The sequence below is a fragment of the Streptopelia decaocto genome, assembly GCF_964273445.1.
Source record: "Streptopelia decaocto genome assembly, chromosome: 3".
Classification (NCBI taxonomy): domain Eukaryota; kingdom Metazoa; phylum Chordata; class Aves; order Columbiformes; family Columbidae; genus Streptopelia; species Streptopelia decaocto.
The window spans coordinates 55,478,040-55,502,010 of record NC_138656.1 but is presented as its reverse complement, the minus strand read 5'-3'; the positions used below and the strand labels follow the sequence as shown (position 1 = coordinate 55,502,010).

The 23,971-nt window shown below is 39.4% G+C and overlaps 1 protein-coding gene across 8 annotated transcripts in view; it reads left to right on the top strand.

The window, feature by feature from the left end:
- The window catches only part of IPCEF1 (interaction protein for cytohesin exchange factors 1), an 85,883-nt gene extending 72,022 nt beyond the window's left edge, over positions 1-13,861 (top strand). For all 8 annotated transcript variants that reach the window (XM_082048301.1, XM_082048303.1, XM_082048300.1 and 5 more), the window contains 2 exons: positions 4,646-4,836; positions 8,289-13,861. In XM_082048301.1, coding sequence (XP_081904427.1) covers positions 4,646-4,836; positions 8,289-8,489 — 392 coding nt within the window. In that variant the 3' untranslated portion in view covers positions 8,490-13,861. The remainder of the gene's footprint in view (positions 1-4,645; positions 4,837-8,288) is intronic.
- The last annotated feature ends 10,110 nt before the right edge of the window (positions 13,862-23,971 follow it).

Here is a 23,971-nt window from a genome sequence, read left to right as displayed (position 1 = left end):
AAAGATCTGGTGTATGCCAGTATTCTGAAAAACCTGGAAAGCTTTTCAAATACCACGTGAATTTTATCTGTGTTGGTTTTGTGGGAAGGAGTTAGTTAAATAGGAGCTGGATAAAGTCAATCCCTTCTTTTCTCAGAACTGACATCCTCTTCCCCTCCAGAGTCTGCCTGTGCCACTAATAGCCAGAACAGATCTATTGGTGTGCTCTGGCTCCTTTGTTCCTTCTGCAAAAGTTGCAGAAAATGGCTAGATTGTGGCTGAGACTAGCCAAGAAGTATGCTTATGGTGAGAACAACTGTGTAGAGAAACAACTGTGTTTGAATGATTTTGTTTCTCATCAAAAAGACTTTAGAAATCACAGGGAAAACTATGGCGTTATGGTTTTCTGAACTCTCTGAAAAAGAGATACTTATTTTATTTCCAGTTCAGTCACAGTTTATTAAAATGCCACCCCTCACTGCTGAGTCCACTGTACTGTTACAGTCAAGAGCATCTAACTGTTGGTGGTAACATAATTTTCTTGTTATTTTTCTCCCTCCCTTATTTTCTCTCCTACCCTTAGTTCGGCATTTGCCAGTGAGGAGTGTCCCTAAGCTATGCCCTCCTAATTCAAATATTTCCTCTCTTTTCTATTCTGTGGGAAATGTGGTTTCCCCAAAGTGTCATCATATCGCCATTGATAAGTCTGTTACCAGGTCAAAAGAGGTTTATTCCCCTCTCCTTCTCCTCTTGTCTATATGTTGGTCCATTGGCAAAAGAAATTTTGGCAGAATCAGAAACAGAGGTGTTGGCACGGTTACAAGAAGCTCATAAGAGTAACAAAGACAGGAGGAAGAAACATATTATTATTTATTTATTTTTTTTTTCCCAGAACAAATACACAGTTGAAGAGCTGTGACATCTCAGAGGATGTGAGAACAAGCATTAACATTTCAGCTTAGATTTAGTAAGGAAGGTTCATTTGGAGGTGGTTTTCAATGCAAAGTGTTCTTTCTGCCAAACCTTACCAATTTATGTATCTTTACCACTGGAAAACAATCAGCTTGATTTTTCACAGCTGCTTTTTGAGTAGTTCTGGGTCATTTCACTTTTGTAGGTTTAAGGAGCATTAAAGCTGAGATTTCAGGCAGGTTCCTGTATTGCTGCTGCAAGGTGGGGAGTGTCAGTATGTTAATGTCTCCCACCTGTGGTAAGTTGGCCAACAGGATGGTGGAAGCTGAAAATTGCAGAGGTGAAGAGCTGGCATGGTGAACTTCTGGCAGCTTGCTCTTGTCTATGATATCTCCTGTTAGCTAGAGGGAAATTCCAGATAAGTGGCACCGAGCCACAAAATTGTGTTTTACTTCTCCTGAAACAGAATGTGTCAGAAATTTTGACTTGCCTGAAATATTTTTTTCCTCACCACAACCTAGAAGGTCTCTTTCTCTTGAATGTTAAAATATCTCAGGGCAGGACTTCCGTTTTCATCAGGTCAGCACTGGTTCTTTTCCACTTTCCTGACTGTGGAGTTTGACAAAGTTAAAAGAGCTATACAATACTACAGATTTTTTCCAGAAGTGCTATGAAGCTTTAACAGGCTCCAAGGCTTGTGAGTGAATGGGATGGTTCAGGATCCCAGGAAGACTGATCCTTCCAGTGGCATCACTCAACAGAATTGCTTATAGTTGATGCTGCACATGTTCTCCTGTGTGCATGCACGCACTCATAAATGCACACAATATCCTTCCACTGTTGCTGTTTGTTCCTCAACACTAATCCTTCAGTACGTCCTGAGAGAAAAATGAATGTATTTTATCTTTAACATAGGATGAGATAAAGAAGTGCTGTAGTAACATTTCAGTTTCCTAACTTGCATGCCTGAGACAGAAAGTGCTTAGCTTGTAGAGTACTGGTGGAAGAGATAACTTGGAATATTATTTTTGAAGTGCCTTTGAATGTGCCTGATGTTAGCTGGGTGACCCAACTGGAAAGACACACACCAGAGCAGTGCTAGTGGGGCCCAACCTGTCCATATTATTAAGAATTTTTGTCATCAGAATATATCTACCATAATAAACCTACCATAAATATATCTACCATAAGTTTGGCATCACGAAGCATGCCAAACACATGCTTTTACTTTCTGACCTTGGCTCAGAGGAACTCAAGACATTGAAGGTAAAAGTCCAGATAGGTATTGGACAGTTTGGCCTTGATTTATAGAGGTTTATTGGCAGACATACTCTTTGTTGATAGCAACAGTATCTGCTTCTATAGAAAAATACAATCTTAAGGTACTGGTTTGTTATTTTTTAACTGTTTTGGGAGACGTTCACTTCTCATCAGTGTAAACAAAGATGGAGACAAAAGTACTATATAACTAATATCTGGCTCTATACTAGCCTATAAGTTTTACTTACCTTTGTTTTCCAGCTGTTTCCTGAAATCCTGTTTAGCTGTTTCACTGTCACTTCTTAGTTCACCCAATCTAAAGAATATGGCATATTTTTTCCCTCTGGAATTACTTGACCCTGATGAATTATTTGAGGATGTGAGTGGTGGAAGAACAAGCAATAGGAGAGGAGTTTAAGGTTACAGTCTTGAAAGAATGCAGGAGCTGAGCGCACATTGCTCATCAAGTGCTTCATCTTTTTCTGGACCAGCCTGACTTGGCTCCAGCCTTTTCTGTACTGAGTATAACTGTCCTTGTTACCTTTACCTACAAGTGCACGGAAGATATCAGAGTACTTGTCATGGAAGAAGTGTGTTCAGTGAAGGTGTTTTCTCATGTTTGCTACTTTGTAACCCTTTTAGGACACTGAGGAGCATCATGAGTTAGCCTCAAAAAATATCTGGAGTGGGGATCTTATGTCCCTCATGGCTTGACTGTTTTTTTAAGTTGCTGGAGAGAATAAATGCATTTTTTTTCTTCTTATATACTCTTTCTTGGATATCTGATAAAGGTCAATTTATGTCTCAGAGTGATACAGTGTACAGTCCTGATGAGTGACCTCCACAGTAGAGTTGAGCCAGTCCTGTGAAGGAGCTGCTGATGAAACAAACAGCTGCTTCATCCCAAGAAAGCAGGCAGGAAGCCTGTTACAATGACAAGCCTCATGGCATGAGCCAACAGTTTTCAGGAAATACTGCTGCTGTGTATTATGACTTACACTTGCATTCTTTTTCTGTTTCCTGCAGCTTGTTAAATATACAACAGTTCTCCTTTTCCTCCCCCAGCACTGTATCAGTGTTGGAAGCTATGTTTAGTTCTTGTCAAGTTGCAGCAGGCTTTTTATAATCACAAAGTAGTGAAAAAAAGGCCAGCAACACAATGAAGGCAAATATTTGTAGCATATCATAAACCTTTCATGTAACCTAAATATTTAGAAAGAACAGGGGTGTAGGAGGATGCTGTACTTTTTAAGGCATGGAAAAGTTAAGGAGCAGCCTCCTGAGTGTGCTGACATGTTGGACAAGGCTTTTTGCTGCAGTATGAGTGAATGAAAGGACTTCTTCCTTTTCTTCAGGAAATGATTGCTGACTGAACATCATTTAGAAAAGTCAATGTTTAATTTTTCTGTAAAAGAAAAAAGTTCCCACTCAGTTTCACCAGACATGGAGGACTGCAGTTGAGAACCACCACCACCACCCCTTTCCCCAGTGAAATAAAAACAAATGTTATCCCAGTGGATCTCGAGGGACTTGTTAGCACCTTGAAAACACGAATAACTTCAAGATTTTCCTTTAGCAAACACTGAAGTAGAAAAGCTTGCAGTGTGGACTGAGGGACAAGCGAGTTGTGCAGTCTGTTGCTGAAAATGGCCTTCTGCCAAAATCCCCCTATATATGCCAGGTATATTTTTAGTCTGTGCCTGATCATTTTTAAGTTGTTTTATTCTGAAAATGTCTTTACTTCAATTTTCACCTTATTCTGTGCTGTTGCATTCTCAGCTGTTTACTAGCTTTTCCTTTTTTGTCCTCTCTGTCATGGAAGATGGTTCTGCATCTTGGAAGCTGTCAGAATAATTAAGGTGGAGACAAGCAAGGTTTTGTTGTGAGGTACCACAGGACAATTGTGTGCCACCATCTGTGAAACTCAGGGGTTAGGTACCCAAAGGGTTCCTGCTTTAATCCATTTTCTAGGGACCTTCTCTCTGGGCCCCTAAAGTGTTCCTATATTTCATTTCATTGCTTAATTTTTTAAACTTCAGTTTCAATAATTACCAAAACCTGGCATGAATTGGTACACCAAATAGAATTTGATCCATGAGTTGCCAAGCAGAAATGTAATTCACCATATGCAGCATATAAGGAAGGGTGAATGACTGTAGATGTAATCAAAGTTGTTTTCATTCAAATGTAGCATTACTGATAGTTGTTCAAAGTCTATGATACACTCGGAGCACTAAAGCAGCACTCTATCAGTGGAAATATGTGCTCATATCTATTTGGATCACAACCTGGTTCTTAAAAACATTTGAGTTTTGTAGTATGTCTTTTTCATATGCATTATTACCCTATAAATTACCCCTGAAATTGTCATTGTTTTGAACACTAATATTACTTTTTGACTTGACTAAGAGCCTTCCTGATGCCTGAACTTCACATTTCTGCTGTCTGCTGCCATAGTCATATTCTTGTACCCAATTTATTATTTTCTTTGCAGATCAGGAAAAATGTGATGATGATGAGATGGAGCGACTTTACAAGTCATTAGAACAAGCAAGCCTGTCTCCCATTGGTGATCGTCGGCTTTCAACAAAGAAGGAACTTAGGAAGTCATTTATCAAACGCAGCAAAAACCCCTCCATTAATGAGAAGCTCCACAAAATTCGAATGCTAAACAGCACATTAAAGGTGAGGTCACAGAGCCAGCCAAGGAAAAGCCTGAGAGAAATAAATGGTTTGGCTGAAAAAAGCAGCAAGACTAGACTTCAGCCAAACTCTAATTACATACATACTTAAAGCCCCTGAGAATTTGGTTAAGTTTTTCAAATTGTTTTCTACTTCATTCTGAATACTGATCTGTGTTTTGTTGTTCAATTTGAACTGAAAGCAGAGGCAATAGTTCAGAAGGGACTCTTTTTGCAGAAGTTCCAGCCCATTTGAAAAATTTAATAAAGCAAGCTTTTCTTAGTTAGCTGGACAACTTGCAAGCTCAGCTGAATGCACTAAACAGGGGAGCCTTAAAGGAAGAGCAAAGTACACTGATGATAAAGGACATGAAAATGACCCTGAGCCAAAAAAAGTTTTCCTTATGTGATTATTGGAGAATGTAGAGGATGTGCCAAAGCTGTTGTAAAGGCCTCCTGTAACTAAAGTATTTTTAATAACAAAAGCATCCTGCTTTTATGTTAGAAATGTATCATGAACTGGAGGGGTGGAGGGCTTCAGGAGACGTTCCATGAAAGGACCAGTAAATCTGTCTGGAACATGGGGATTTATGAGGCTGTTTACTCACCAGCATCAAGTGTCACAGGATTTCAAAGCCTGCTTCTGAATGGCACTAAGGGAAACAGAAAGTTTAACTCCAGTATCTATAAACTGTAATGAGAACAAAGAATAAGTGCAGACCTGGGGCTTCACTTCTTTTTGTATGCATTAGAGACAGGAATTGAGTATCTTATTTCAAGTGTGTCTCTTTGGCTTCTGGCACTGTAAGCTGCAGAAATGCATGCCAGAACTTCTCCTATCAGCATAATCATTTATTTGATTATTGGTTGCAAGGGGAGGCTTGGCTTTTGCACCCTGGCCCATTTAAAAATTCCTGAAGATACAGTTGAAAAGAGAAGTGGGAATAATAGGCATTCTCCCTGGGTCTGTGTGAGACCTGGTGAAGTCTTCTCTTAAGTATCAGAGTCTTCAGAACTGACTATAACAACATCAGTGAGCCCATCGTATAACAGAAAGTTAGTTTAAAAAGTACGCTTATTTTATGGGATAGGAGGCTAAATATAGAAACATACTGCAAAGTGTTCCCTGAGAGGAGCCTCCCTAATAAATCTAAGAACCAGTTAGTACAAAATGGAATCATATCTTATGGGACAATCAGTTTCATTCATATGGAGCTGAATGGAAGCCTTACTGCTAGACATGAGCAAAGAGGACAGCTTTGCATTAATTTAGCATGGGAGTATTGTGTAAGTTGTGATTAGCAGTATTTTCAAGCCTAGGCTTGTCTGACACTTCTCTTTAATATGGAAAAATCATTTTTGGAGTGTTCCTGATGTGTAAAATGTGTTTTTTTTTTTTTTTTTTTTTTTCCTTAAACTAAGAAATTGGAGTATTGTCAAGACAAATATAATGCAGACGTTTTCTCACAGACACAAACAGAGTTCTATACACAGCAGTGTTTAAGTTAGCCTGTCTGAAACACAAGTGCCTGCAGTGGGAAAGTGCCATATTCTTTAAATCAGTGAGATTATGTGCTTTTAAAGTAAAATTTGTTAGCATATAACATGAGACATGAGATAATTGGAAATGATCTACTGGAAATTTAAAAATCAGGAAAGTTTTGTGTCTGATCCATATTTACTCTGTTTTAATTAAAAACCTGTTAATTTGAGAAGTGATTTATGCAAGATTCAGTATAATTAGAATTTCAGACTTTTGACTCCACATCTTTAACAACAGATTAATGATGCTGCCACAATATATCAGTAAGAAAACATGTTCTGGATAGTTTGGAAGAGAGAGAAGCTGTGTGCACATGCATCCCAGGCTTAATGAATGTGGGAAATAGATTCAGTGGTATAGGACAAATTCCATGGCACGGCTTTTTGCCACCAAGTTTGTCCACTGTAAATACTCTTATCTTCTTTCTTACCTCCCTATCTCCTCTTCTACTCTTAGGCTAGCTGCACATATCTCTTGCATCAATGCCAGAAGTCCTCTTACAAGGGCTGGCACTAGGTCTTTAAGGTAGGATCTCTGTAAACCAACAGTTTAAGAAGATTTGTGTTTAAAAAGTGGCTGAGGTATCACAGGGATTAGAGTAGCTCATAGTTCAAAGTAATAGTGGGATATGGATGTGTAAACAGCCAATTGCTAGTATTATGAAGTGAGTGTTGTGAATGTGTGGGGGTATTTTTAAGGTGTTTTCAAGGCAGCCACTAGCACAGTGTGTCCTCGGGTATAATGAAACTGGTGGCAGCAGGAGAGGGTTAGAGATATTCCATTACTTTCATACACAAACAGGGTGGGGTATGGAGCCAGGCAAAAGCAGTAAAGGTTTGTTAGTGTAGCATGGTGCCTCCATTAAGAAACTGTAGCTGCTAATTAGGGCTTCCTTATCCTGTGGTCCACTGCATGGATAGGCAATAAGGGCTGGAAAAGCAAAGAGGTTCATTGTGTCAGAAAATGTGAATACATCAATTAATATAAATATCTGAAAAGAATATGTAAAGAAGAGAGAGCCAGGCTTTTTTCAGTGATACCCAGTGGTAGAACCAGAGATGCCAGACACAAACTGAAACACAGGAGGTTCCATTGGAACATCAAGAACCACTTTTTCACTGTGAGGTTGACCAAGCACTGGCAGAGGTTGGCCAGAGAGGCTGAAGAGTCTCCATCCTTGGAGATATTCAAAAGCCATCCGAACATAATCCTAGACAGCCTGCTTGAGGAAGAGGTTTGGACCATGGGACCTTCAGAGATCCCTTCCATCTTCAAGCATTCTGTGATTCTTGGACATAAAGGGTCTCAGTGTTCCTGTATCAGTGACTTGTCTTACAATTGAACCAGGGTGCCTGCAATATATGGTCTGGGTTGCTTTTGTCTAAAAGTAAAGACAAGATTTATTAGTAGTAGCTGGTGGTAGATGTATTAGCAGCAACATATACTCTAGCCACGCTACTGCCATTGCATGGCTCATCTCCAAAATTATTTTCTGTCTAGCTCCCAGAGAAGAGACATTTCTAATGTGATCAGGGAATAAGTACTTTTTGAGAAAGTTGAACTGATGTGAGTTACAGAAATAAATGCCATTGTGTCTAGTTTCATGCAAGTACTAACTTACGAGATAGCATAACAGTGTCTAATTTTCACATGAATTTTCTTTCATGAAGTTTTGCTGAGAACCCCATAAAATAAAAAATCTACATTAAATCATAATATTGCCTTCAACTGGGATGAATTTCTGCTGTGGCCTTAGCTTTGATCTGCCTTCTAAATAACGGAACAAGTTGCCAGGAGGGTGAATAATTTGCTCTCTTGTTGTGAGATAGTTCTCTAATGTTCTCTGTGTGTTTTTGTTATGGACAATGAGCCTGACAGTTTCTGTGGGAAATAACCACTTGTTCTCTTCCTAGTGTAAAGAACATGACCTGGCCACAATTAACCAGTTGCTAGAGGACCCAAAATTGACAGCAGTGAAGTACAGAGAATGGAGGAACACAAACATCATGCTGGTTCAAGACATTTATCAGCAGCAGGAGGTCCAGGACATGTCCACAGAGAACAGTGAGGACCAAGAGGTGACTCCACAGCCTATTGCTGAAAGTGCTGTCTGAGACCATGGTTCAATGGGTCATAGCAAGATTTCTCCCTACGAGTCTTCATGTACAAGCACCTTAAACTGCTGCATTTTGAGGTTTGTTTTCCAAGTGTTCTTTGAAAGGAAAACAAGCTCTTCTCCAAAGCTTTAATTCTTCTTGCAAAACTTACTTCATGTCAAAAGAGTGAATCCCCCAGTTTCAAAAAGGATGCCTGAACCTGGGCTGCATACCCAAGAAGACTTTTTTATGAAGCAGCTAAGAAATGTTTTTCCATCTTTGGAGATGTAAATCAAATATGTCTAACTCCTGGAAGTTTTACAGAACTGCGTAATATGTACTGTATAAAAGTGAGATCCTTGTGGTTGCTTTAACCATGTAACTTACAGTTAAAGGAAGCTAAAACAATGCCAACAGGATATTGTCTACTCTCTACCTTTTTAGCCTGTAAGATAACCTGATATATGAATTTTCATCTCTACATTCATTCACGTTCACTTTAAACTGAGTCAAATAGAATAGCAATTATGCATGAGTTTATACTACAGACAGCTGTCAGGCACCCAGTTTGTGCTTTGCCTGATGTTTTATGGGTTTCAAACTTATTTATGGACCAGATCAAGGTACTGTTCTTTCTACATGAAGAAGAGAAGATCTCTCAATGTTCGCTAACATGTAATTTACTCTTCAGTGAGGCAGCTAATGCTTCAACAAGTTTCAACTTTTCTTATGGACTTGGTAGAATTCCTTGTAAGATTATTTTTCTCTCTCTTATTTTTGACAATGTTGAGTATATAAGGTACAAATTCACCCCAGTTTCCTACTTAGGAAGATGATCAAGTTCACAAGGCAGAAGCAAAATAATTAAATTCCTGATGTGGACCTGAAGGTGTAAAACATAGCTGCAAATATTTTTGTAAATATACGTCATTTTATGGCTTATATGAATGTGACTATGTACTGTATATATGTTTTATTTATATATTTATATATGCTGAATTTCCTAATGTAGATAGGCATGCATGGACCAGACCCACCCAGATGTGAGTGCTTGCAGGTGGACTTGAAATGCTTCTTTGTCTTTTATTCCATTATGAATCACAGTAATGGCTCTACAACTGAGACTATCCTGGGACATCTGCTGTAACTTTTTCTTCTGTCTTTCTAGCTTTGAGATTTAGATGAAGAAAATCCATACAATTTAGGGCAGGAAAATAAGTTTTCTAGAATGTTTCAGGGTTTCTCTTTGGACAAACAAAAATAAGTATGTTAAGAAGTTTTGCTTCAGGATCATAACTCTTTGAGTTCGTTGTCCTCAGCACAAGGTTTGTGGTGTTTGGTTTTTTTTTTTGTTTGTTTGTTTGTTTTTGTTTTGTTTTTGTGTTTTTTTGCCTTCCCATCTTCTACGTGTGTACAAGTATGGGGAACTTTGCAGAGTGCTGAATTTTGAAAGGCAATAGTTGGCCCACCATTCTCAAATTAATGCCACTATAGGAACTGTGACAACTGGCACTTCTGTTGGCTGTTTCATGAAGATATTATTTGTCATTAGTTTTCAACACAGTTTATCTTTTAAAGCAAAATACACTATACAGATGCAGCTGTATTTACCTGTCTTGATACATTAAGTGTTTTTTCATAGCTTGACTGAGGAAAAAAAAAAAGTTTATAGTGTTAGTGGGAACGTGTGAAACCTTTTCTACCTACGTAGTGATAAATTTGACTGTAGGTACTGCATTTTTAACCCTCAGCAGCTTTTCTTGTAAAAGAGAGACTTGGAATTGTGTTCCAATGCATCCAAAGATTACAGGTAAGCCTATGTTGAGTGTGAAAACTGAGGAGCAGGCAGTAAACTAGAAGAAAGGGGAAAAATGTAGATTACTTTGGTACAGGCTTTAATGGCAGAGAGTCAGGGGAAATGAGGGCTGGTTGAATGCAGAAGCAGAGCTATGCTTGGGGATAGCATCACTTCCTCAGGTATAAAAAGGTTTAGGAGCGTGAGGGTAAGGACTAGTGTTGGGTCAGAACTTAATAATTCAGGCTAGTCTGCTGCTGGGGAACAAATGTTAACTGAGACTTGGAAGTCTGTGACAATGAAAATTGGGAGTGTAGGGATTAATCTACTTGATCCATCTCAGACAAAACTACCTGGGGCTAAATCACTGGTAAATAACGAAGGTCAGATTGCGTGCACATTTTCTTTTGCGAGTGTGAGTTTCTCATGAAACAAAGTGTGTAAACACCATTTTTCTTCAAAAGCATCTTCACTTAAGCATGTGCTTGTTTTTAAGATCTAAGTGACCTATTGAACTGGGACAGACAAGTCAGTGCCTTGCAGTTGTGAGCAAAGTCCTAGTCACCTCTGTTTGCTGAAGTAGATTTGCACTATACAAAGGAAAGCATTACGTGGCCTTCACGTGCTGTGTTGGCTCTTTTCACATGATGCTTGTATAAACGTAGACAAAACAGGTTTCCCAAATATAGAGACTGACCCTGGACTGCCCAAACTCCACTATTGGTTTTGACACATTATGTAGCCCAAAATAGCTTTAAATTACTCTTTCCAATGGTCAGTAGATACTTATTATTGAACTACTGAGGTTTTGGAAACCTCCTGAGAATGGGCTGTATCATCCTCTTAGAAAAGAACACAAAATTCTTGAATGGGGTTACTTCAATGCAGTTATTATTTTAGCAAAATTCTGTGTGTTCAAGAAAAAAAATGTATGGTTTTTATGCACGTGCAGTGCTGGCAGCCTATCTCCTTTCTCTTTAGCTACTATTTAGAACTGAAGCAAATGGAAAATGTGTGAAATGTAAACTGTAGAAAACAAGATTAATTTTCCAGCATTGCTGATTTATGTGAACATTTTGAGCTGGTGCTGGATTCATCAGAAGGGGCTGCGCAGCAATGTGAAAGCCTTGGTCGGAGCAAGAAGTTTGCACAAGCTGTCAGCTACAGCTTGTGGATGCAGCAGGGACCAACCTTGGCAAGAGAAACTTGGACAACTCTGTGCTTTGCTCAGTGATACTTCGGGTATCTAGGGGAATCTGAATTTGGAAGGCCTGCACCATTGTTTCATAGTGCAGGGAAACTGTGCATCCCTAGTGAATGTCCAAAAGTCTTTAACCATCTGCATCATGGGACTTGTTTTATGTACTTTTTCGGGACAAAGTGTGTGTGCATGCACATGAGCACATGCAGAACTATTCCTTTGTCAGTAAAGCCTTTTGGTATTCATGCTCAGTCCAACAATGCATATTGTGGAGTAACTTAATGACGATACCTAATTTCAGCTGTTTCTGTAGCCTGTCTCTGGTGGCTTTTCTGGCAATTGAATCTCTCTGTTTTGGCGGAGTAGATCTCGCAAGCTACTAGAATGAGGTGGGATCACATTTTCTTTCCTAAGATGGGAGACGTTTCATGTGGGGACTAAGAATTCTGTGAATTGTTTCTGGATCTACTTCGATTATTTGCTCAGTACTGGGTTTTACCTGAAACAGGAATAAACAAGGATAAATAATGTGTTGTAAATTTCAGAATGTAAAATTTTTTCTAACTAGGAAAAAATATGGGCATGCTACATCTATTTTGTGAGCCTATAAGCTTAAATGTCTATAACAGATTTAATATAAAAACTTTTTTTTTTTTTTTTTTAAACTCAAAGTAGTAAGGGACTTCATGTAAGCATACTTCTTTGTTAAGGAACTCCATGTGCTGTGGTTGAAGTTTGGGGTTTGGGCTTTTTTGGTTTTGTTTTGTTTGATGGTACAAAATGACCAATCACAATGAGGGCCTGGTTTTACTTCATTTATATGAGACATCTCTTTTTGTTAACAGGAAGCCAAAGTGGTTTTCTTGTAGCAGGAGAACCAAAGTGGTATTTCCTGTTTTGTGTGGGGCATTTCGAAGCAGCAGACATTTTACATTGTCAGTCAGCATTTCCTTGATGGCTCAAAAATTTATCCTGTTTTTGTCTGCTGCAAGCTGTCACATTCTTGCATTTTTAAGAACTGGCTTCATCATTAACTAAAACAAAAATTGAGGAGAAAAAAGAAAAAGGAAAAACAGAACAAAAAAGGCTCTCGGCTAAGATCAGGCTGAAATTCTTGTCTTTCTGCAGAAGTGTAACGGAACCCAAGCTTGCCTAAAACTAGGCATTTCAACATTGAAAAAAAGATTTTCAGGTGTTGAGTTGAGTACTACATTCCTTGGAATTTGCTATAGGAGAAGTTCCAAGACCTGTCTGCTCTGGAAAAATGAATATTTTTTCCAATTTATTTTTTCTTGATAAAAATCTGAAGGGGAGTAGTTTATCATCTGACAGAAAGTTAAAAATTAAATAAGTATGTAATTCATTGATAGTTCATCAACCTTGATGTATTACCTTGAAATTGTTGACTTTAGATGACTCAGCCTTTAATGTAGAAAATTCATTTCTTTTGGAAATGATTGTAGCTACCACAGTGTCTGAGGCTTATGTACCCCATGTGACCTGCAAGATGTTCATTTTGAGGATGTAGGGGTATGGCATTTTTATAGGGCAAATAGCTTATGTCATCATACCACAGATTATGAACTATGTAAACTCTAATACTCCCTTAGTCCTAGATGCTTTAGGACCTACCCAGATTATTCTGACTCTTGAAGTTGCTTATGGCAGTTTAACCTTCTCCCACCTAAAAATAAACGCCATGTGAAAACGTCTCCCATTCTCATGTGAAGAGAAACTCACACTAGTCTAGCAAAGATTCAGGTAAGTCACTTTATTTATGAATGTTTAGCAAAACAAATCACCTAGTGAAATGTCCTATGTGCATACTAATAGCAGTGCTCTTGTGCAAAGATTTTAGTGCTGAGGACAGACCAAAGGAGGAATGGGTGGTGTCTATTCCATTACTCTCTGTGTAGCCAGGGGAAGCCATACACAGAGGAGTATTTGCAAGGATATCTGCTAGGCAGGGACAGGGCCTGCAGCACCATGAAGGTATATAGAATCCCAATTTGGTATTTTATCTGTTAAGTCTATTTTTTTTCCACTGGTTTCAAACTCAAAGCACAATGTTTGCACTCAGCGCTGCCTTTTTACTGCTTGTTGCCCACACATGTGACTTGATTTTAATGGAATGACACACACATCTTGCAGAATGAGAGCCTTATGTTTGCACTTGTCAATTAAACACTGAAATGAGAGAATATTTTGCTCAGCCTTTTTTTCACTTTTCACTGCATATTTTTGTTTACTCCTATATATTAAAATAAGGATTTGCTCATTCTTTAAACAAACAATTTCCTCTTGGGACTAACATTACTATTAAATTGAATAATCTGGAACCAGGAAGAATCAATGAATGGTTTGACTGAGGAATGCCTTCCACTGGTTGGCGATGTAATTTTTGAAACTGCTGTTAAATTAATTGGTTGCTGTAGCCATCCTGAAGGAAGAATGGTCCCTTCTGACAAGTATGGGACATTGTTTGATTTTTTTTTTTTTTAATTTATTTTTTCTTTTTTTTAGCTCACAGAGCTGCCTGTTTCAATCAAAAGACAGTTGGGATCTTTTTCAAAAGAGTTTCAATTTAGCTGGACAGGCCAGCCAGATAGCAGCACCATGAAGCTGTGTTTCCTGAGCAATGATATTGTCTAAGTTGGGGGTGTCAAACTCATTTTCACCGGGGGGTCACATCAGCCTCACGGTTGCCTTCAAAGGGCAGAATGTAATTGTATATGTAAATGTATATGTAAATGTATAAATGTAACTACTCCTACCTGTATACAGTCCTAAAATTACCTTCAGCCCTTTGAAGGCAACTGTGAGGCTGATGTGGTCCCTGGTGAAAATGAGTTTGACACCCCTGGTCTAAGGGTTTGGCTGCCCTGAAGAAAGACTGTCCCTGTCCCCCTCTGTTCCCCTAATCTTCTACATGCTCCCACTGCTTGCCTCAGGCTAATCTACTCATCATTTGGCACCTCTGTCAGCTCAACTGAGTCAGACAGCAAGGAACAGATACAGCAAGCTGGATAGTTTTCTACTGTCACGCTGAATAAAATTGGCTTATGCAGAGGTTCAGTGCCTACCAGAGCCCTCACAAGGGAGGCAACTGGATTGTGAAGGCAGAAGCAGAAGGAAGAAGAGCTGTGTAAGTAGGAGGGAAGAGAGCAACCTCTTCCTTTTAGGAGCAGACCATTAACTTGACTCTGCTTCCCACAAAGCTATAGCTTCACTTTCACCAAATGATGATTTCCCATTTCCCCCCCTGCCAACACACGGTTGTGAAGACAACCTGAGGGAACAGTTTTTGTGTGGGTTTTACAGTGATCTCAGCCTGTGCTTTTGCTTTCATAGAATCATTGAATCATTTTGGTTGGAAGAAACCCATAGGATCATCAAGTCCAACCATAACTTAACTCTAACACTAAACCATGTCCCTAAGAACCTCCTCTACATGTCTTTTAAACACCTCCAGGCATGGTGACTCAACTACTTCTCTGGGCAGCCTGTTCCACTGTTTCACAACCCTTTCCATGAAGAAATGTTTCCTAATATCCAATCTGAACCTCCCCTGACACAACTTGAGGTTATTTCATCTCATCCTATCGCTTGCTACTTGGGAGAAGAGACCAACACCCTCCATGCTAAAACCTCCTTTCAGGTAGTTGTAGACAGCAATAAGGTCTCCCCTCAGCCTCCTTTCCTCCAGGCTAAATAGCCCCAGTTCCCTCAGCCGCTCCTCATAAGACTTGTCCTCCAGACCCCTCATCAGCCTTGTCACCCTCCTCTGAATTCTCTCCAGCACCTCCACATCTTTCCTATAGTGAGGGGCACAAAACTGAACACAGTATTCAACTTGGGGCCTCACCAGCACTGAGTACAGTGTGATGATCGCTTCCCTTCCATGCCTCATGCATGACCAAAAGTTTTGTTTCTGGGCCTGAAAGCCAAAAAACCAAATACTATGTTTCCTTAAGATGCCTGCTGGCATGCTTGCTGCAGGGATGCTGGTGCAGGCATGAGAGAGGCAATGGTTGGGGCTGGAGCACCATACCTGCACCTGTTTACACTAGCTATGAAACTGCACCTCACTGGCTTGGACTGCCTCTTTTTTTTCCTCTGGCTTTTGATTTACACCCTCCTGTGGCAGTACAAAATATAACAGATTCCAAAGTTTTATAAAAATAGAAATGAGTTGCTCATCATGATTTGTACTTTTTTATTTTATCTGCCTAAAAAAAATCTCCTGGGTTCCACTGGACTTACAGACAGGTACCTGTGAGCTTGGGGTCAGTGGGCAACACAGAGGGCAAAGGTGTTGTTCCTGGTGTCTGACCCTATTTCATCAATATTTTGGAAGGGCTCAGTTATCATTCTTCTCATGTTATCATGGGCTGTTTCTTCCTATTGGAAGAAAGTACCTACAGACACAGGGAAAGTTCCTGTATTATTTTCCTGTAGTCAAGGAATGACCTAGTTGTCACAAGGGGATGTTTAAAATTGTCTGACAGAAGCCTTGGTAGTACATGGGATGTGCATGGTGACAAACTGCCCTGTTATTTTGATGGGGAAATGTGTTTCTTTCATCTTTCCACTTCTGGGCAGAGCGCTCTCAGTCTCAGGCAGTCACAAGATGCAAGTTCTCCTTGTATTGCCTGTGGGAAAACACAGCTGCTTGCAAAAGGGTCTCAGCAAGATTTTCTGATGGAGCAAACTGATCCCGTAGCACAGCCTGCTGGGTGTTAGAGAGACAGCAAGTGAGGGAGAAAATCGCAGGTTTATGTGTACAAGCAGAAGTAATAGTGTTACTGCTGGAAGTGTGATGGTTTCAGTCTTCATCTGAGCAAGTTTTACAGTGAGATGACAACATTTGCTGCAGATGGAAAAATGGAGATGCTGTTTGGCACATCGGCCCTCTCCAGACCTGAAACAGAAGGAGTAAATGGAAACCAAGGAGGAAAAAGATGCTCTGTGAGGAAAAGCAAGGTAACACCTGAGAGGCCAAGGTGGGTGCTGGGAAAAGAGAGGTGATAAATATAGGGGCAAAAAGGGGTAATTATTGCCTGTGGAAAAATGAGGGGCATGAGATCAATGGAAACCCACAACCTGCCATACAACTGATGTCTCAGAGGGGATGATTTTAAATGGAATTTTTCAACATACATGAATGGCAGCCAGCAAATTGTTAAAACTGGTTTGTAGACCACCCTAAAAGATGAGGGTTGGGAGTTTTTTTCCGTGGAAAATGCTCTCATGCTGGTGTTAAGGACTGTGGCATGCTTCTGTGCTTCATGAAATGCCTGCATAAGTCTAGTAAAATGCAAAAGCCACTGTCATAGTGTGGCACAGGAAGACAGCTGAAAATTCAGAGGTATCTCCACTGTCCTCAGCCCTTGCAATAGCAGCCACGTCCTGGTCATCTACAGGCCTATCTGTGCTCTGGCGGACCTGTTGTCGAAGTAGAAGTTATATTTTCTATGGTGCATTTTCTTAAATTTTATTTTTACTACAGACAGTAAATTCAGTTCGCCTTGGCTAGCGCTTATGTTAATAAATTGCAGCAGAGAAGAAGATGACTCTGGTGGTGGTGTCCTTTGCTGTGTAACTTGAAAATTTTGCCGTACAAATGCGAGGAGGAGCCCCAAATAAGATTTCATACTGCCGTAGAACACACACATCACCTTTCCAACGTAATGTTGTATTTCATCATGAGCATCATTTGTTTTCTGTGAAATAATTTATGCTGCTCATCTTGCTGATGACAAGATGAGGCACTTTGGGTGGCTACATCTTATGTGCTGTTTCTGAACCGTGTTTTCTAACACACAAAAAAGGATGAATTACAGTGTTGATACTTGTTGGAAGAAGCAGGTAAGACTCCTCACAACTGATGCAGCAAAAAAACCTCGGCACTTTGGAGACAGTATATTAGTGTATTTTATATATTTGTGCATTTTATAGTTCAGGATAATTCAGATTCTCTTATTGCTTAAAGACTATGTGAATGTATCCAATCTCTTTTACTGAGTGTTTGCTTATATTAGTCAATAGTGCAGAGATGATCCAGGCTGTTCAAATTTAATTACTTTTTAATATTCCCTCATTGGAATATATCCTTGTATCTGATGTTCCAGTGAATCAGAAGACAAAAGAACAGGGAATGGAAGGGCTCAAGGCATGTAGCAATCACATGTAAATGATGCATCTATCAGGTGTTTCTGCACATCTGTTTACTGTCACAGCCTCTTTCTGTAAATATCTTATTTTTGTCTTGTCATGCTGTTAGTATGCAGCATCAGAAGAAAGCATTCTTCCCAGCTCCCTGCATATTGAGTCAGAGGAATAAATACAACCTGGTGGATCCAAATGTGTTAGGGATCTGATTATTAGGGCAGTCAAACCCTCTTGCTGTGAAAGATTTACAAATCAGGGTTCCTTATATTGTCGTGCAATTAGATAAAAGCAGAGAATGGTGGCATCATAACACTGACTAACACAAAAGTTATTTGTACAATGTGTAAGAGATTTTTTTATTTCAGACCAAGTCTAAGCATCAGCTTATGATGGATCAGAATTCATGCATTGACATTAATCCTTAATAATGGAGAAAATGAGTATCATCACTAGATGAACTCTGACCAGGAGGCCTCCTATTGGTCTTTCTAATAACTATCACCTCCCTCTGTGCTGATGGTCTCTGGCTTAATACAGTTCATTACAGTGCAACACAAGACTGATTTTTTAAAGCTTTTGTAGAGCATTTAAGTTGCCTTTTTATATTGCTATCATTATCTCTGTCATTTGGAATTGGAATATGGAATAATTGCAAGAAAGCTTTTCTTTCCTAAGAAAACCATGCATCAGAGGTGGCAGAGAAACCCCACGTTAATTGTGTAAAAATAAATGAAGTAGCAGCAGAATTACACATTTGCAGTCACGCTGCCTGTGTTTCTGTCTGTTGGTTGTGCTGCAGTAGAATCATGGAATCATTTTGGTTGGAAAAGACCTTTAAGATTGCTGAGTCCAATAACACCACCAAGTTCACCACTAAACCATGTCCCTAAGCACTGCATCTACATGTCTTTTGAACACCTCCAGGGATGGTGACTCCACCACTTCCCTGGTCAGCCTGTTCCTGTGCCTGACAACTCCTTTGGTGAAGAAATTTTTCCTAATATTCAGTTTAAATCTACCCTGGTTCTACTTGAGGCCATTTCTTATTATTCTGTTGCTTGATACCCAGGAGAAGAGACCAACACCCTCCATGCTAAAACCTCCTTTCAGGTAGTTGTAGATAGAGATAAGGTCTCTCTCCCTCAGCCTCCTTTTCTCCAGGCTAAACAGCTCCAGTTCCCTCAGCCACTCCTCATAAGACTTGTCCTCTGGACCCTTCACCAGCTGAAAGTTTTAAATTTGAATGTGGATAACTAATAGAGTTTAAAAGCAAACAAACAGAAAAAGACCCAAACAGCAAGCAAAACAAAACAAACCCCAAATCAAACAAAACCAAATAAAACAAACAAAACCAAAACAAAGCAAAAAAAACCAAACAGAAAACAACAGAAAAAATAACACAACCAAATATTTATTTATTTGATGACTATTTAATTTTCTTCAGTTACTTTTTAGGAGACTGAAGAATTTGCTTCAGTTTTGTGTTCAAACTTATGTTTGCTCTCTGTTATTTTGGCTTTTGATGACTGAGCTTGGTAAGGGAGAATCATTTGAACCTTGTATGTCTTAATACAAAATTGTGGTTCTGGGAATTAAAAAGAAGGTGAAATAAACTAACTGTGACATATTTGTAGATAAAAAACAAACTATTAAAAAAGTAGGAGCTCCTGGTATGACACCAATAAAGTGAATAAAGCTGTTGGAGAATATAACCCCTGGATGAACATGGCCCTCCTGAATATATATTTTTCAGGAAGGACAATGGCTACCATATGAATGCATTTCTGAAATCTCATGCATGTGTCTGAAACTTTGGGTACTGTTCTCATTTCCTCACCAACACAGGCACTGGTATTTGCAGGCTAGTTGGCACCAAGTGATACACAATGAATGGAAATTTGGAAACCATGCCTTATAGGAAGAAAATTAAGAAGTGAAAAGTGTTTCATTTAGTGTATTCAAGGAAGCAGAAAGATTTTTCAATGGTCTGTTTTTTTTCTAAGGAGGATGAATCTCATCTCAGTTCAAATGAGGGTTCCAATGACAAATGCTTTGAACTGCCCTGGAGGTGCCTGCCTCTCTGCCTTAAATTTATTCGAGGGAAAGTTGGGAGAATAAATTTACTATGCTGAAGTTATCCCTATAAGAAGCATCTCATACAAAGCCAATAGGCAAGGAAGTGGCTTCTAACAACAGGGAGTCCCTAAACTCTCAGAAAAGGCATTGCAATAGGTAGGGAGTGAAGCAATGGGCAATTCAGGCAGCACCCCTTTGTAAAATGTATGAAGTAAATATACATTTTGGACAGAAGTATAACGAGGATATAATGAGATTTCTGTCCTTTAAACTCGTTGAATGAAGAATATCCTCCCTCCTCACTTTTCTTAAAAAAACTAATATGTTACCTCATGCTGTGGGATCATTTGGACTTGATAAAACATGGGCAGAATGGTTTTGTAGAAAATCTGATGGGAGGCTATAGCATTTTGTTTTGGTCTACAAACTGCTGGATTAGTGAATTTGTCCATAGGGATGAGCAAAACACTGTCTGAAGAAATCATCAGGGTGCTTTGGTTTGAAAGTAATAATGCAGGTCACAAGTAGCAGTAGATTTTAGGTAACCACAGCAAAACTTCATCAGGTCTCTTACAGGACCCAAACAAACATACATCAACAACAAAATATAATTAGAAATGAGTGAGAAAAAGGAAGCAAAGAGCACAGTATAAGTAAATCTACTGTGCAGGAAAACTCAGTGAAATCAGGATTGCCTATACTGGAGTAAAACCCAGGGCAAGGTTCTAATGTCATGTAGGTGGTTATCTCCACAAGCTGTTTTACTAAGTTTTCCCTTTACCACTCCCCACCCTTTTCTCTTTAACGTGACTACCTCTGCTTTGTCTTTGCTATATTACCTCCTGTGTGGTGTAAGCTCAGTGGACCTACCACTGCTTCTGCCCAGCACAGCAGCAATCTTTTGTTTCTTGTGTAATGCTTTCTTTTTGGTCCTGTCCCTCTCTAGAAATGATTGGTCCTTTTACATGCATAGTTTTTATTAATATATTTGATGCCTGTTGCTGGGCTTTTTACAGAGATATCAGTGAGATCATAAAGAAAAGCACCATGTTTTTTCTCTAAGTTTACATGAAAAGAACAGTGAAATAAAATGTCATCTAAAATGTGTTACAAATAAAAAAATACTGTGAACATTCAATAATTTTACAGGCTTTAACACATCTTTCTTCAAGCTCAGAGTGTTTTGTTTTGTCACAAACAATGTCAGCAAATTAACATGTGAATCTGTGGGTATTTCAGAAAAGGCTATTGGATTGGAAGTGATTAATTGGAGTAACACACAATAAATGTCTGTCGTCTTCAGCCATTCTACTTTTATACTCCTCAATAATGTAACACTTAAGAATTTGCCCTGGTATTACAAATCATTCTAAAACATTCACTGAATTGTTCAAAAAAACAAAACAAACAAACAAAAAAATCAAAAAAATCTTCTGTTTCTTTGGCTAATGCCAAAGGCGAATTTGAAGCTACATTAAAAGCTGAAAACCAGTTATTGTGCTGATCCTTAACAGAGAGGGTGGGAGTATGGAATGGTTGCAAAGATCCCCATCCAAAGAAAAATGCTATGTCCTGCCCTTAACCTGATGAGTCATTTTAGTGGGGAGTTTTGGAGGCTGCGTATGACTCTACATCCCAGAGGTCAGCTACCTCTTGCTGGGGAGCGGCACAGTGTCTGTGTAGCTTCCCTTGGACAATAAATTCAATTTATCACTGCTGCTGGTAGGAAAGAACTAAGCTCACACAGTGGGGTTTCACTCTTCCAGTGTAACAAACTCATTAAAAGACTGAAGGCTGGAGAAACTGAACTGCCAGTGCTGCCCAAAGTGGCATCACAGTTCAGGCCAGGGGGCTGACTTATTGGAGCTGCCTGTGATATACAAACATGTCTTTGGGAACTGAACCTACTGTGGTTTCTCTCATATTACCTCCCAATCCTTTCTTGACACCAACACATGGTTTACTGTGTCTGGATGCTCACTTATTTTCTGGCCAGGTGGTGCCTATGAAAGAAACAGAACATGGAGACTGAACACAGTTTTGCATCATCTTTTTTTTTCTCTGCAGGATCCTCTTGCCTTTTGTCATTAGGCTGGTTCCTCATGGCAGCTGATATGCTCCTTGAGGACAGTGGTTCTTCTCTGGGGGATCACACAGGCTAGGAATAGTTGAGAGCAGTGTGTTCAGCAGCTGCTGGCTTCCTTCATCTCACTTCTGTTCACACAGGCAGCAAGTCCACAAATATAGAGCATGTATTTGCTTTCTTCTGCATCCAAAACTTCACTGAGGCCCTGTGTGTTGTACTATGCAATCACAGAATCATAGAAATGGTGTTTTGAAGGGATCTCTGGATATAGTAAGTTACTTCTCCAGTATTTGTGAAATTTTGCCAAATGGTGTAGTGTCTGACTGACAATCATAGATCAGTTAGCATTTCTGCTTTGGACTTAGCTTCTTTGACTACTCCTGTTATATGTTGGTAATATGAAAAAATATTCAGGCCTAGAGTAAACATAGCATGACAAACTGGAAGGCTGACAAGGGTCAAATACCTTACCAGTAAATAAAAGACATGGTGGAAAATGGAAAGATGCATGAATTCTTCACATGACAGTTCATTACAGAGGAGCTTAGGAGAGTTTCTGTGTTTCAGCCTCCAGAGAGGAGAAGCCTGAAGAGGCATCTCAGAATGAAGAGTCAGCTGAAGTGGTTTAGAATAAAACAGGTTTTCCAATAGGATCAAATAGCAAGGGTCAGATGTTATTCACTTCAGAGTTTCAAAAGAACTCAGGTATGAAATTGCTGAACTACTAACTGTGTTGTATTATGCACTTTAAAAGTGGAACTACAGACAGGGGATTTTGATTTCGCAGTAAGCCAGGTATGTGGAAGAGCAGAGTGGGTAGACAGGTGGCAAGCAGGACAGAATGAAGAGGGACTGACCCAGCAGTTCAGAGGTCATTGGAGGAGCTGATGAGAATGTGGAAAAAAATGATCCAGCTGAAATACAGTGTGCATCACTTCTGAAAAACCTGTGGGACATTATACTTCCCCAAAGGCTCTTAAAGAAACCAAAGTAGAATGATGTAAAGGAAAAAAGCAAATCCTTCCTGAATTAATAACTGCACAAAAGGCAAGAAACAAATGGTAGGAGTAAATAGGAAGTGGAAGGGATGTTTCCAGTGATGTCCCAGAAAGTTGCTCTCCTATTTTGTCATATGTTTAATGGAAGATGGACATCCAAAGAAGCAACAATGTTTATAAAAATACACAGTTATTTAAAATAGTGAAAGCCAAGCCAGGTGTGACAAAGAGCTATTAGCAATGGGTGGCTGGGGGAAAAAAATTATAGATTGAAGAATTTGTCCAATCACTTCATAAGGAAAAAATCCCCAAAGTCTTTTAAAAATTGTCAGTATTTCTACAACAACACAGAAAATGTGCCCGGTAATGTTATTGGGATACCAAGACCGACTGGGACAAAACAGCTTGCATCTAGGCTAGGAAATTATTTTAACCTCCAAAACTCTCTAGGAGTTGCAGGTCAGCAGGGAGCCAGGCAGTAGCTCCAGGCTCTACCCTGCCTCTGGGTTTAGCAGTACAGGCAAGCTCCTTGCAGTGCCTGGGCATGTGCCCAGCTTGTTTAAATTTCTAGTAAAGGGCCTCCAAAGCCTCTGTCTGCTAGAAGCTGGGAAGGAGAAGTTTCCCTCTGCTCACCCTTTCTGTAGCCTGAGGTGGGCTCCTGCTGGCTGGCTCCTGGAGCTGACCCTCTACAGTAAGTTATCAGCAGAGGAAGGATGTGTGTAGTTTGGATCAAAACTGATTTCTGCCTTTTTTTTTTTAAAAAAAAACAAAAACAAACTACTGGGATTTCCCCTTTTTAAAATAAAGAAATAGAATGTATTCTTTAAAGCAGCCAGATAACTAATCTGAGAACCTGCAAGACAACTGTATTGGTATCAGTTGATTGCATGGCATTTTTTTGAAGCTATGCTATGGTGTAACATGTTAATCAATGTGTATTTGAATACAGTATGTTGCAAATATAGAAGAAACATGAATATTTTTATTAGAGGGTTACAGTGAAGATACAGAAGTTGTGTAATATGCTACTTACTGCAAAGCACTACCAATTAACATTCATGCCTTCTGGAAAAACAAACAAACAAACCAAAATCAAAAAACAAAAGACATTTTACTTATTTTTGCTAATGCTTTGCTAATAAAATTTTCTTCCTCATATCCTTAGACCATCAA